The following is a 14,930-nucleotide window of genomic DNA, read 5'->3' on the forward strand; positions in this document are numbered from 1 at the left end:
GCTTCATATGTAATGTGAATACATTAAAATATTATTTTTAACATGCATTAATAGCATCAGGTAGGCGTACTAGATTCTAATGTTTGCTATTATATTATTTCAATGTACCCTAAGTGGAACGTTTAGGCACAGGTATAGGTAATATGATTATTTTTTGTGTCTATCAAACCTATCAATTCATATTAAAGGTATAGATGTCTCAGACAATTTTTACTTATCATTTACCTTCCACTTTATGAAGATGACTATTTATAAAACCTTCGATCTCCTTGTCACCATGTTACCTTATTAATTCCGCATCGTCGTACACCTACTTGCCTCGTCATTTCTGCGCCCCGCGGCCTCCGCCCCCGTGAACCACTATTACTACATATACTATAGATAGGTATTTTATTTGCAGATATTTCTACTTAGGAAGAACCTTGCCTTACAAGGATTAAGCAGATACAAGAATTCTAGTAAATGACAGCTTCGACTTCTTTCGTAATTACATACATTTTATTGTCTTTTATTTTGTCCTTATCCTTCCTATCCTTTTGTCCAAATCCTTGCCTATAGACACTTACGGAACTTAGCGAGACATTTGCTCGCTAATTATGCCTCTTATAATAAAAAAAACAAATATTACAACTATATGTCAAATGAGATTATAAATTCAGAAGATTATTAACTATAAATTAATATTAATTGTCTAAATTATATGACCTCTCAATAAAACACCTGAACCCTCTACATCAAATATATTTGATACATGTAAATAAAAGTATATCTAAAATGTTTTACTTTCTTTTTCAAATGTCAAGCATTTCTTCCATCCTAATAGAGTACGGAACGTCATGAGCCGAGGTCCAGTTGACGGTATTGGAACGGGAAACCACATCGTTGACTGTCTGCTCACGAAACTCTTGCCAGCGTCGTTGGGAGACGAACTCTTTGAATAGCTGCTTCTTTGTTGGTATCTGACGAGTATTTATTTTTCCTAAATACATACATATTATGCATAGAAAACAACCAGAATGACACAAACAATCATACTCTTCATGAGTACAAATGTTTGTGTGGTGCGAGAAATTGAACTCGCGACCATCGAAAGTAAGGGGATGTGTTAAAAAGCTAAACCAACGAGATCGTCATAGTATATATATACAGAGGCTTTTATATATCTTTTTTGGTATCTTGCTTAACACAAAATATTTATTTTATTAAAATACTCTATACCATTATGCATGCTTGAGAATAAATATAATTTCAACCGATTCTAGTTCAATACTGAAATCAAACCAATTATATTGTATTTTCTTCTACATTTACGATAACTTCAATGAAAATAAAGTTAATAATTTCAAACTTTACGGTAAATCTAAGTACTTAGTAAAAAGTTACATGATTGATTACTTCATTCATTTTATCAGTCCATTTTATTAGTCCATTTAGTTTAATAAATATACCTTTTTCTCGAGGTAATGTTGTATACGGGTCCAGATGTTAGCTGTATTTCGCTGTAACAACCACATCTTGGGTAACAGCATGCAATCTACTGGAGTCAGGGCTACTATGCGACGATCACGCATATTCTCGCCGAAACCGAAGCTTGAACCCGGGTTTAGCTGGCATACCTAATAATTATTAGTTATAATATTAATTACAGCGCCAGGGTATGGTCACTAAATTGGTAAAATAGAATCAACTATACCTATTGTATACTTCAATCATAATTCAGCACCTAAATAGATACGCACGTGCAATAAATATACCTAGCCACTACCCTTACCTCAATAAATTGTAATGATTTTATTAGATAAAGACAAGTATAAAATAATTATTATAGTCATTTATAAAAAGTCGATGTAGACCTGCATGAAATAGGTTCGTGTATTTAATGGCGCTGTTGATGGCTGAGATTTCTCAGGAATGACGCTCAATCTGAAATATTAACACCTAATTATTATATTTATCATCAAACCAATTACCAACGCACTGAAGGGACCGAATCTCTACTCATAATTTAGTTTAAACTAAGAAGATTAAATTATATTTTAAATAATATTTTTTTAGAGGTAGAGCAAGCTGTACGACCACACGTGGTTGTTTAGTGTTATATGTTTGTATTGTAAATTATTAATCACATACTATAAGTTGCCTAGAGATTAACTAAATGGACATGAGAATTATTGTAAAGACTTTATACAACCTGACAGATTGCCGAGTCACTTCAGAAGGCTCCATCAATACTTGTGATTTCACAGAAGCTGAACGTTCTGACTTTGCTTTATCGCTAGTAATGCTCTGTCTAACCCCATCGTCATCATTAATTACAACATTTCCGCTGCCATGTTTTAAACTTTCCGACCGTCTTTGTTTAACGTCACTGGTCGACTTTAATATACTGCTTATACCTTCACGAGCAATGCTACTTTTGTTTCGATCTTCTTTTATTGGATCATCCGTAGCGACAACGGAATCATGAGTATCTTTACTATCCTTGTCGAGATTTTTATATGCTCCAAAATATTTCGTATCAAAATCTTGCTCGCTTTCTTCATCAGGCACCTTAGATTCAAACATTGGAATTGTGAACAGTGTAGTGGAACTATTTATTTTACATATTGTAATAGTACAATATACAATCTCTAGTGATACTAAATCAAATGTAAAATACGTCATACATATGGGTCGTAGAGTGCATAATAACTGCGGCCTAAACGAGATGTGACGACCACTTGAATAGTCTCAATCATCTGACAACGGCCTGATAAAATAAAGTAGACAAAATTGGCCACTCCTACGCCGTCACCGAGGAGGGTTTCGTTCGGCTTGTATGACTTCATTTTAGCCATTATACAACCTTCACGACGTGCAACCTAATAAATAAAAAAAATATGAGATGATAATGTTCTGAAAATAATCGTTACATTATTGAAAATTACTACAAAATATACAAATATAGGTAATCATTATAAATCAGCGTTGCCAGATTATTTCAAGCAAGCGGGATATAAAACTTCATGTATATAAAAGCGAGATTATTTTGTTCTAAGCTAGACATACGAAGTCACATAGTACCTAATCAGTAGTGACTGTGGAATAAGAATAAGCAGCCTAAAAAATAAGGTCATTCAATGTTTCAAACACATTTAGGTAAAACGAAAAAAAACAAGAACTATTGTTTAATATCTGACTAAAAAAGGTCAATAGGTCATAAAGGAAAAGCTGGACTGGACACTTCCTACGTGGGACATTTTATTTTTCTCTAAAACTCGCGACTTCGTTCCAAAATCGAGGTGTCTGGCAACGCTGCTACAGATACAAATAAAAAATGTAATATCTGTGTCTAAATAGTAAAAACAAGTTAAAAGGACCTCATCAAGACCTTCGAAGTACGTGAATGCTGACATTGCATGCCGCACTTCATCCCATTGTTTCTGTACAGATGCTTGGAGCACATTTTTGAAATCTTCTTTCATTAATGCCAGTAATTCACAGTGACCTAATGGTCAATATATACAACCAATCACTTCTTTGTTGACAAGACAACTAACTTCACATGTCACGTTGGCTGTTGCTGTGCTACTTGCTTAGTGTGATCAATACGAATATAATCGATTTCTTAGCAGTTTGTTAAAGAAAATAGGGCAAGAATGTAAAGAAATGGGACAATGGTGTCAGGACGACACATGTACATCTTTTATACTAGCTGAGCCCGTGAATTTTAACTTATTTGTTTATTGGCATAAAACAAACACTATTTTAAGTTAAGCCGTTTCTGAGACTAGCGTGTATAAAAACAATGATTATTATATTATTATGATTTTTATCTGTCAGACATACAGACAAAAATCATAATAATCATTGTTTTGGCGTTTACCTACTCCCTTGTTAATAGTTATCATAATATGGGTAATTGTTTTCCATTAACAGACAGTGAACAACCAAATTTTTTATTGTGTACTCTATATAGTTAACGACCACTCTGACATCATAGTAATACGGTAGTTTTGAATAATCAGTTTTGGAGTTCGTCTCCCTTTACAGAAAGTTTAAGAAACATTTTTCATACGAGTCCTATTCTGACCATACCCAAAAGTTAATTAATAATAAGTTAATAAGAATTTTATAATTAATAACAATTAATTTAATTAGTTAATAATTTTCTGATATTGCATCATAATTCAAAGTATTCTGGAATAATAAAACAGATATTGATGCGTAGTTGTGTGTCAATTATTGTTATATGCTTATGACATCGTGAATATATAGATTATTAAAATCCATAAGCCATAGTAGTCTCAAATATTAGATGTAAATATCAAAAGTCACGAGGATTCATTGCAGTTGTTAACGGCTTACAGAATGAAAGAACAAATAAACAAAGGAACAGTACCTACCTAGTGTATATATCTATGTATTATCATTCTTACTAATGGCTATTGTAATCCTTTTTTATAATCCAGAACCATTCCCACAGCGTCATCTAGTCGCAAACTAGCGAATAGAGCTTGTACTATGGGTACTAAACAAATGATGAATACATTTTTTTGTAAACACAAGATTACTATACCAATTAGAAACAATTATACTCCTAAATACAATTTTTCCGTGCAAGAATGAAATCCGCAACCATCGGATGTAAGGTGGTATGTTAAACAACTAGACCACCTAGGCTGTTAATCTAAAAAAAACTTTGGTTGTTTGTTACATCTTAATACATTAACTATTCAACCAATAATCGTGAGCACGTGGTTTTCGCTTGAAGAAAATAGGATATCTACTTATCTTATGGCTCTTATCATATGGACAAAATCTCTGGTAAGCACTAGTTAGTGATACTTATGTAATTAGGTATTTGTAATGAGCTAACCAGTAGTAGTGACAGTAGCAGTTCTTGGAATGTTATGCAACAAAGAAACTTCACCGAACATATCACCGGAGTGCATGACACCGATATCCACGGATACGTTCTTTTGGAGCAACTCGTCGAACACCATCTGGCTGACGATGATGTCACCAGTCACTATGAAGTATAGAGCGTGGGCTTCGTGGTGTTGACGAACTATGGTCCGCCCCGGGCCATAATACTTGAAGTACGTCACCGCAGCAAGTTTCTTTTTTACGTGCTATTACATTTACACAACAGTATACTGCCTGTATTAATACTGACTTAATTAGACTACCTATATCTATAATATAGATGTATCTATGTTCTCGCTTATAATCATAACTCATAATGTATTAAATCGTACAATAGGCACGTTTTCGTAATATGAATATACTCTTAATATCGGCTATTTATCCCTATATACCCCATAGGTTTAGGTTGTAATATTCACCATGGTTAAGTACATTTTCGATAGTCGTAAGACTACAGTTTACTTATTACAAAAAGATAATTTGTTCAAACTCAATATGGCTGTATAGACTTACTTACATTTGGATAACGTTTGAAACATTTTAATCCACCAATGATGCGATAAATATATTTTTTCTCTTGATCTGTTCTTTCCTCCGCTGGTTTATTTAAAAGTGCTTTATCCTAGAACATATATGTTTTATTTATAGCAACATTGTTCGTTACAATAAGTTAAAGAGCCAAGACTATACTCTGCATTTAGCATCTCATCTGGGCCGTTACTAAAGTAGCCAGCTGGGAGAAGCTTCCTCCCAGAAGCTCAGAAGCCTCCTGGTGAACCAAGACATATTGAACTCATAATAAATGTTTAGTCCTACTCAATTGTTGAAAAATTGCTAGCTAAGCTAAGCTTCAAATCCATTGTCTACCTCAGCAAAAGCTAACTGTACCTAATACATACGGTAACAGTCAATAGATGCTTCTTTTTGGCCTTTCCTCGTACTGCTTGTTCCACCCTCCTTCTTACATCATCTACCCCTTCGTAATGATCAACATCTTCTATCAACCAATAGATGTTAGCCATTGCAAGCCGCCCGAGCGCTCGAAATAGACATTTGGCGCGAAATTTCCGACGCATCTGTTCCTCGGGATCCTACAAATAATAAAATAAAGACCACTAGTCACTTAGTTATATCTAAATGTGATGAATTTGATTGGTTGATAGATATATTTGTCGGCCTCGGTAGTCTAGCGGAAAAAATGTATTTATCTATTAATATCAATTCTTAAGGCTTTCTTATCTTGAGACTAGATGGCACTGTGACAGTTATTTTGGTAGATATATTATTATTATTATTGTGTATTTTGGACAGACAGTAGTAAACAATTTTGAAGATTATTATTTTAAAAGACGTGTATGCCAATATTAGTCATTAATATATATAAAGTCAATATTAAAAGACTTGTAAGCACTTTTTGCTTGACCCGTAAGGAACCTGGAGTGAAGACAGCCATACTTAATAAATAGCATCGTACCTGCCCATTAGCTTTAGTATTGACAGAATATATAAATAACCTTTGTTACAAACAATACAGTAACACAATATATATAGTATAGTAAACACATAATTCAGTTTTTCTTTTACCATCTCTTTCTTTCCTCCTCCACGACTTGTCATTTTAAATACTGTTAATTGTTCCTTGGTAAAATTAACTAATTCATTTTACAATAAAGAAATGCAAGTAATATAAATTTCTTAAAATCTGATATATCCGTCAATCTTTATTAAAGTTTGGATAATTTATTTTTTTGTTTGTACTATCGAATTATATTAAGTATTTGGCGCGAGACAAAAAGTTTTCGTATTTAAAAACAAAATATATTGTCTTTAATGAAATAATTTTTATTGATAGTATCATAGAGTAAGTAGGTACCGATCTTATTTGCTGGAGAAATAGATATATTTTTTATTCAAATAAACTTAGTATTAATTATATTAAGCTGTACCTACTAGCGACATCGTCCGCGCTGAATTTAACTTTATTTTTCTAAAATAAAAGTAGCTTAAGTTACTTCTTATTACATCAGCTATCTGCCAAAAAAAAAGCCCGTTAAAATTGGCCAAGATCTGCCAATACAGACAAAAATTGTAAAAAATGTTATTTTGGTATATACCGTATATCGTATATGTTCATATGCATATAGTAAAAAATGGTTTATTAAATATTACAAACAGACACTTTTTAGGTATACGTATAGATTAGAACCTAAATATGCTTATGAATAATTATAATATTTTGTATCATTATTTCTATTTGCTATTTCTTTCAGTAATTAAATATAATGTAAAAATACTTATTAAATCATATTAAACTCAGCAGATATTTTTTGTCACGGCATCGGCGTTAGGTTTATATTTTATCCTTGAAAATGATTTAAAGCGACAGAATCTTTGGATTCTGTCCTTTTCACATAATGGCAGCCAGAGTGTGATAGAATATTAGAACTTCTATAAATCATCTTTATAGCTTGTCTATGGTACACTTTTTTTTGTGTATTTATCCTTTATCGGAAAGGCACAGGGAACTGCGCCCATACAGCCATTATGGTACACTTGAGTTCATGAATGACAGATACTGGACAGTGCCATGTCATTTTAATCTTTCCGATCTATCATCTGTGACATTCTGCATTGTCACAGATTAATTAGATTCATAAACTTGAAAATCATTGATTTGATTATATTTTACTTGGTCTTTTCTTCAATTATTATTGTTATAATTTTTAATTTAACGAAAAATAATTTTATCTTCGAATTTTCAATTTGATAACTATTCTGATTAAAAAATAACAAAAACAATATCACAATGGTGAGTATTCTCCAATCCAAAGTTATTTCAGGTTAAAATAAATTGTAACATTAATTAAAAGGCATTAAAAAGAAAAAACATAGATTTACTCAATCTTCTTTACTTTTTGTAATATATCTAATAGTGTAATTTTATTACAACAAACATCAATTTATTTTGTATTAACGATGATATGGCATTTTTCATTAAAGCCGAATGTCTTAACTTTTAATAAATTTTCTTCATAATAATTACTTTTATCACCGTAACAACCTACTGTCGTCTCGCCCTTTTGAGCAGCATTCTCGTATCAAGAGTGGTAGCAACTGGAGGAATGGTAGTAGTTGTGTTCATGTTTGTTTGTGGAGTTTCAAAAAGATAATTGAATTTATTAACTTTTATTTCAGAGTTTTGGTCTACCATCTCTGAAAGTCAAGCCGGAGCATGTATCCAACATTCAAGTCCATGAAGGCCCATTTGGTATACCAGATCCTTTAGTTGCTGGAGTTGGTGCAACAAAATTAAAAATTGGTACCACACATCCATTGGAACATTCTGAAAAAAATGTAAGACATTAAAGCCTCGACTCTGTCATAATTTACATTGAATTTTCATTGTTGTAAACTCAGCTGGGGAAATTAGACAATTTCTGTTTAATGAAGATATTTTTTAATTCTACTGGGTTAATATTATTTTATGGAATTCTCTTTAATATGTTATTGAACACCTGGACAATAGTGGATTATTCTAAAATATATATAAAATATATCATCTAAAATTAACAGTTTTAGCTTTAAATTATTTTTTATTTTTATATTTACCAGTATGGTACTGTGTGTGTGATATGTTCTTATTCTTCTGATTATAATAATAATAATATTTCAGGACAATTCACACAATGCGCAAATCATACATATTATATATAGAAAACACCCAGACCGATACAAACAATCATACTCATGACTACAAATGTTTGTACCGTGCGAGGAATTGAACCTACAATTATATGTCAAGTAATAGCTAATCCTACTGTAATATTTATAGTGTGTGTGTTATTGCATATCAATTTTTAATTTCAGTACCATCTGAATGAAGAAAAAATGGATATGGCAATGCTGCGTAATATCCAAGGTCTACATGCACCAATGAAACTTACTATGGAAATGAAGTTTGCTAGTAAAGTATGTTTTATTTAATTGTTTTATAATTTAACAAGGATTTTTATGATATTTCATTCAGTACGTCATAATTTGATAGAGTACCTATTTCTACAAACAGTATTATCCAGTGACATAGATGAGGTTAAAATAACAATAGTTTATTTTTTCTACATAGCATATCTATTAAAAATCTCACTTTTTTATTGAAACAACTGGCAATCCAATCAACATATAATTAGAATAAAAGTTTTTCAATTTAATTATCAGCCTTAGAGGACTGTTTGTTTATTGATGTAGACCATGAAAAGGTTTTCTACCTAGGTGCCTGAGACATATCTATTCTATTGCTTCATAACATTTATTATTGTTGAAGAGAGAGATAGAGCAGTGAAATTACAGGATATAAATCATGACATCTTAATTGTGCGGAATAGTGACATATGAGAGACATCCACCAAAGGCTTCACATGATAATGTGACATCCATAGTGCTGTTAATAAATATGTATGTTGGTTTTGAAATATAGTTGTTTATATTAATAGACAAGCAAATGTTGTAATAATAAAAAAATAAAGTTTTGTGTGCTTTATATCTTTAAATTTATTAAACTTTACACACACTATCTGTAACTTTATTGTTTAAACTTGGAAAATATAATAAGTCTATGAACAAGCTCTCTATAACTGTTAAAATAAAATAAGACACCTAACATAATATACTGATTACAATGCTTTCAGGTTGGCAGACTGCCCTTCCTTCCAAGTTCCAATCTCCAACATGATGTTCTGACTGGAAGGCACTTGGATATCGGATTTGAAGACATCCTCAACACAAGAGATCTATGTGAAGTAGCTGGACAACCACATGCTGTTGTGGAAAGGTCTCTTGGACTTTTATAAGTTAGTTAAATCTAGTATTGCATTATATAATTTTTTCTCTTAATATTTTCAATAAAAATACACACTGAAATAAAAATGTTTATTTTAATTTTTATGATTAGACTATTATTAAACATATTATATAAGTGTATAATATTTGAGTATATACCAATATATTATGTATAGATACATCTTTGAATAGTTAAAATTATTTTATCTTTTGGTACACCGTCGCGACATCATCACAGACTCAAAACATTTCTTTACTGAGCTGGAAACCAAGTAGACTAAAAAAAGATAATGGAAATGTAAAATTATCAATCTCTTGCTATGTCAAGTATCCTCAGTTTGCAAATCTTCTTGACTTCATTGATTCCAATACTAATTTCCTGTTCTCGTGTGTTGTTATACCGCCGTTGTAGACCCTCAATGATAGATTGTACTTTATTCTCTCTTGCACATATTATAAATGGGAATCCGAACTTCGTTTTGTACCTAAATATAAACACATATTGACAAATTACTAATGAAAGTTAAGTTTTCTTTTTGTCGAACTGACGGAGCACCAGTGAAGGATGATAAGATGAGCATTCAGGTCGACTCAGTTAGCCCATCTATCACTATAATTTCCAGGAGAAACTGGGTGTAGATCTATATGACTGCTCGTAATGGGGTCATCAGTCTAGATTATTAAGAATCACTCAGGAGCATAGTCTTAAGTCTGTATATCATTTTACAGAAATGGCCATGCAAGCACTTTGACTGCAGAGTCGATCTCAGGCATGCATGTGACCAAGCACTATTTGTTATTTTATTACTTTAGGTAGACTAAATTTTCTTAAATCGTATATAATAATATTTTAAGAGAGATAGAGCAAATTCTATGGGCAAATGTTTTACTTAAACATGTGACATATATTTAATATTAGTTTTCAACCGACTTCGTAACAGTATCAAAATGTTTAAATCTTGACAAAATTGATTATTGTGCCTAAGATAACCATATCTACATAATTTTTAACCGCTTTTGATGAGGCCTTTCTACCACTTCGTTATTTATACTTTATATCTACTGGAATATATTTATATAAAACACACTAATAGAAATATTATTTTATAAGTTGTACTTATTTTATCATAGTAATTTAGTGTATATTGTGTATCATATACTATTTTGTTTTCAGATTTATGTACAGCTCTATCTAGCGGCATTGTCACGAACTAAAACAACCAAAACCATAGCATAGAACAAAACAAAAATGACACTTTCACAGTACACTTTGCCGCCGATAGATGGCAGTACTATACATGCTATAATGAAAATGGTAAACGAGTATTAGATACACATTACTATGTATTATTGATATTTATTATATTATATTAATTATATTTTTAGTTCACTAGTTGCTACTCTCTGCAATTAAAACAATATATACAAAGTTATGCAAAAAAATTGTAATGATTTCGTGTCCTTAATGTTATTATTCTTTTCATACGAACAATACCTATCTTTAAAAATTCCTTTTAATACTGCAGATGGCACTTCGGTCACTTCGGGCTTTGGTAGGTAGGTACTATAAGGGATAAATTAATTGTCTTAATACCTAATTAAAGAAATATTTACATGCAAATCGATACCTAGGTGTAGAGATTAATTTTGTTTCTGTTTTATAATTGCATAATGTAATTGTTACCACGACATGAAATTCCTTTACAATCATTAGTAGATATATAAATACCTACATGAGCTGCAGTGATCTAACAAAATATTTTGATTACCTAATATGTTTTACATATTTTTATACCAACCTTGCGTCAAGAAAAATTGTCATTTCATTCATAACTAGTAATTAGTATTCAGAGTGGATCGTACCTACTTCCTAAAAGTAAACGCAACCCACCTACCCTCCTACCTGAGACAGGTAGGTAGTAGTAGGTAGACCTATTTCTACCTCTAAACCTCTAAGCAGCGTTATTTATAAATTGTGTCTTGATTGTAAAATATGAATAAAGTGAAATTACAGACGAGGCATTAAGATTGGCGCAGTGAAGTCCGTCAGGAAGGCAACTGTATTTAATTTTGTACCTATACTCTCTGTACCGCATTATGTCTATTCTAGTATATTTGGTAGCATATTTTGTATGGAAGAAATGCTATTTTGAATAATAATAATCTCTCAGAACAATTCACAGCGTCATCTTGTCCCAAGTTCAGCAGAGCCTGTGTTATGGATAGCATATAATTGATGTAAAGAATATGTATTAACAAAATACCTTTTTTGTTAATTCATATATAAAAGACATAGAAAGGGGGGAAGGGGATTGTTCGTAATGTGGATTGATAACCCCATTGCTAGCAATGTACCATGTCAGGTCGACCTCCACGCGGTTCCCCCTGAAAACCATCGTGTTAAATTCCTGGTGAATTTGTCACGATGGGCTAACTGACCTGACCTCATGCTCATCTTATCATCCTCCACTGGTGCCCCGCCAGCGTAAACCTTTAGCGCAGGCGGGTGCACCAATCCATTATCATCCACAAAAAAAAATAGACATAGAAATAGGGGAAAGGGGATTGTTAACAATATGAAGTAATAACCCTATTGCTAGCAATGTACCAATATGTCTGATTGACTTCCACGCAACCATCGTGATAAAGTCCTGGTGAATTTCTGACGATGGGCTAACTGACCTGATATCTTATTCATCTTATCCTCCACTTGTGCCCCGAATTATATCTGTCCCTTGTGTTAGAAATGCATTATAAGTAACTAAAAATATTGAACAATAAACGTATTATGTAAAAGTACCTATATCTACCTACGTTCTTGGATTCTCATATCCGATTTCTAAAAGTTACCTACTCTAAAAACCTTGTGTTCGTCGCTTACATTTACAGCTCTATACTCATTACTAAATTTATTCTACCCTGTTATACCTTACCGGAGGAGTTTCAAACCTACGAACCCTGTAGGTTCACTTCTATATCTCTTAAAATAGTGTTCCCATTTTAAGAGTAAGATTTGCAACTTAAAACAAATCCTTGGCAGCGGAAATATGTGTAGTACACATGTATATGATTTTGTACAAACTTTCCTCTGGTAACACTACTAACTTTATGAATTATTGGTCCAATTTCTATAAAAACAAGCTATTATTAAGAATACATAACTATATAACAGTATAACTTACGCTTCGTTATTAGTATTTATTATAGTCTTCTGCCCATTAGTAAGATCTAGGAGGCCAGCGCTCATCTGTTCCGCGGTAGACTCACGGGTGAGCTCGCCCTGTGACGATAAGCGACCGGCTAAGTCTGGATGTAGTCTAAGCACCACCAATTTTTCTGTAATCAATTTTGTTTATTTTAATGCACAATAATGGAGCCGCCTGTGCTAAGAGTATGTACCTACGGTAGCAGGCACTAGTGGATGATAATAACATGAGCGAGATGAGGTCAGTTCCACAGAGATCCAACATGGATTCCAATTAGGGGAGATATCACGTAGAGATCGTTCGTGGTTTTTATAATAAACTAGCTGTACCCGCGACTTGGTCTACGTGGAATTTAACTTTATTTTTGTAAAATAAAAGTAGCCTAAGTTACTCCTTATTACATCAGCTACCTGGCAAAAAAAGTCCCGTCAAAATCGGTCCAGCCATTTCAGAGATTAGCCGGAACAAACAGACAGACAGACAAAAATTGTAAAAAATTATATTTTGGTGTATGTGCCGTATTTATATTCATATGCACGTAATAAAAAACGGTTATTTCAATATTACAAACAGACACTCCAATTTTATTTATATATTTAAATTACATTTATATCATAGAAAATTATTAGTCCATCTGGAGTAATGAAGATTACTTTTCAAAACATATATATAAGTGCAACATACCTGCTTCACTAAGTCCATCCAAATATTGACTGAATGCTTCACATAAAGCGACCAAGCTTTTAAAAGGTTTCTTTTTACGCACTTGCACGGCAGCGTCAATACATAATTCTATAACATTACCAAAAATAGATTCAAACTGTTTATCATCTAAAGCATTTACCGCAGAAATAGTTAGAGCCATGATTTCGACCAATTTCGTCGTAACTCTTACTATCAATAAGCACAAAATGTCTGTTATCTACTTGTTTACGTGTCGAAGACTTGTATCATAGGTCATTACAAGTTCATACACATTACTTACCAACGATATGTTGCTTCGGTCGAATACTATTTGTCTTATTTTGTAGCTCATAAAAATACTAATACCGATAAACTAATAGCTCTTTCTACTGAAGGTTCTTTAAAATAAATGCTTTTATAACCCATTTCCTATGCAGGTAGCGCAATACTCGCAAGTTAATGATTATACCTACTTCATTATCTAAAATGGATAACGCGGAAACAAATTCTGCTTACGAATCAAGTTTTGCCCACCTAAGTAAGGATAATTATAAAATATTATTTTCTGCCAGATTCACTAAATAGTTTGTGTAAATCATTTAATTCTGGACTGGATTCATTATTATCCTAATGGATCAGTCAGACAGTGTTTTTTGTAATCAAAATAACACTGACTATGCTGAATCTATTATTTGTTTAATATTGATAATTGTTATTTGTCTCTATTTTCTGGCGCATAGGTATACAAAATTATTGACATCTATACAGTACAGATATCAATAATTTTGTTTAATCAATGATCAAAAATAGGACATGGAAGGGAAATATTAGGATACTAACATTTTGTCCTATTTTCATTTAGAGTCGAAAAATGATCACCATGATACAAAATCATAGAACTTGAAACTAAACATTAGATATCTGTATTGGTGGGCAACAAGAAAAACTACTATAAATATTACTTATTTCCTTTAGAAAGGAATGAAAGGTACCTTAGATATTATTAACTTCTTTGATAGAAAACTGATCTGATACATAAACATAGAGTTCCACGTAATTGGGGCGACTTTATTGAGGGATACGGTGCAGCGTTCCCAATTTTAATATAGTCTAATATAGTTCTCAATCCCAAATATAAATCTGAATCCGAGTACAGAATAATCAACAAAGAATTACTACTTACAAATAGATATTAATAGTGCCTCTAGTGGCTCTATTAAAAAGAATGTATGTATCTACGTCGATACGGTCCGGTCCGGTCGACCTACTCGAAGTCCTTCATAGAAATCAATCATG

At 32.3% G+C, this 14,930-nt stretch overlaps 3 protein-coding genes across 3 annotated transcripts; 1 reads left to right on the plus strand and 2 right to left on the minus strand.

Moving 5' to 3' along the window:
- Positions 1 to 785: 785 nt before the first annotated feature.
- On the minus strand, positions 786 to 6,537 carry LOC131854834 (uncharacterized). The gene is made up of 10 exons (XM_059206004.1): positions 6,493 to 6,537; positions 5,808 to 5,999; positions 5,426 to 5,530; positions 4,859 to 5,114; positions 3,360 to 3,487; positions 2,667 to 2,861; positions 2,192 to 2,550; positions 1,854 to 1,923; positions 1,449 to 1,616; positions 786 to 959 (listed from the first exon to the last, which is right to left on the minus strand). Exons 1-10 carry the CDS (start codon positions 6,523 to 6,525, stop codon positions 792 to 794), a joined length of 1,674 nt encoding a protein of 557 aa, XP_059061987.1. The 5' UTR covers positions 6,526 to 6,537; the 3' UTR covers positions 786 to 791.
- Positions 6,538 to 7,545: 1,008 nt separating this feature from the next.
- On the plus strand, positions 7,546 to 9,845 carry LOC131854771 (proteasome maturation protein). Its single transcript, XM_059205919.1, has 4 exons — positions 7,546 to 7,717; positions 8,104 to 8,262; positions 8,776 to 8,877; positions 9,594 to 9,845. The coding sequence occupies exons 1-4, from the start codon at positions 7,715 to 7,717 to the stop codon at positions 9,753 to 9,755; spliced, it is 426 nt and encodes a 141-aa protein (XP_059061902.1). The 5' UTR covers positions 7,546 to 7,714; the 3' UTR covers positions 9,756 to 9,845.
- A 136-nt stretch (positions 9,846 to 9,981) lies between these two features.
- On the minus strand, positions 9,982 to 13,869 carry LOC131854772 (2-oxo-4-hydroxy-4-carboxy-5-ureidoimidazoline decarboxylase-like). Its single transcript, XM_059205920.1, has 3 exons — positions 13,635 to 13,869; positions 12,927 to 13,080; positions 9,982 to 10,229 (listed from the first exon to the last, which is right to left on the minus strand). The coding sequence occupies exons 1-3, from the start codon at positions 13,813 to 13,815 to the stop codon at positions 10,052 to 10,054; spliced, it is 513 nt and encodes a 170-aa protein (XP_059061903.1). The 5' UTR covers positions 13,816 to 13,869; the 3' UTR covers positions 9,982 to 10,051.
- Positions 13,870 to 14,930: the final 1,061 nt, after the last annotated feature.

This window comes from Achroia grisella, unplaced genomic scaffold (genome assembly GCF_030625045.1).
Source record: "Achroia grisella isolate CSIRO2021 unplaced genomic scaffold, CSIRO_AGI_Agris_v1 utg1245, whole genome shotgun sequence".
In the NCBI taxonomy this organism is placed as follows: domain Eukaryota; kingdom Metazoa; phylum Arthropoda; class Insecta; order Lepidoptera; family Pyralidae; genus Achroia; species Achroia grisella.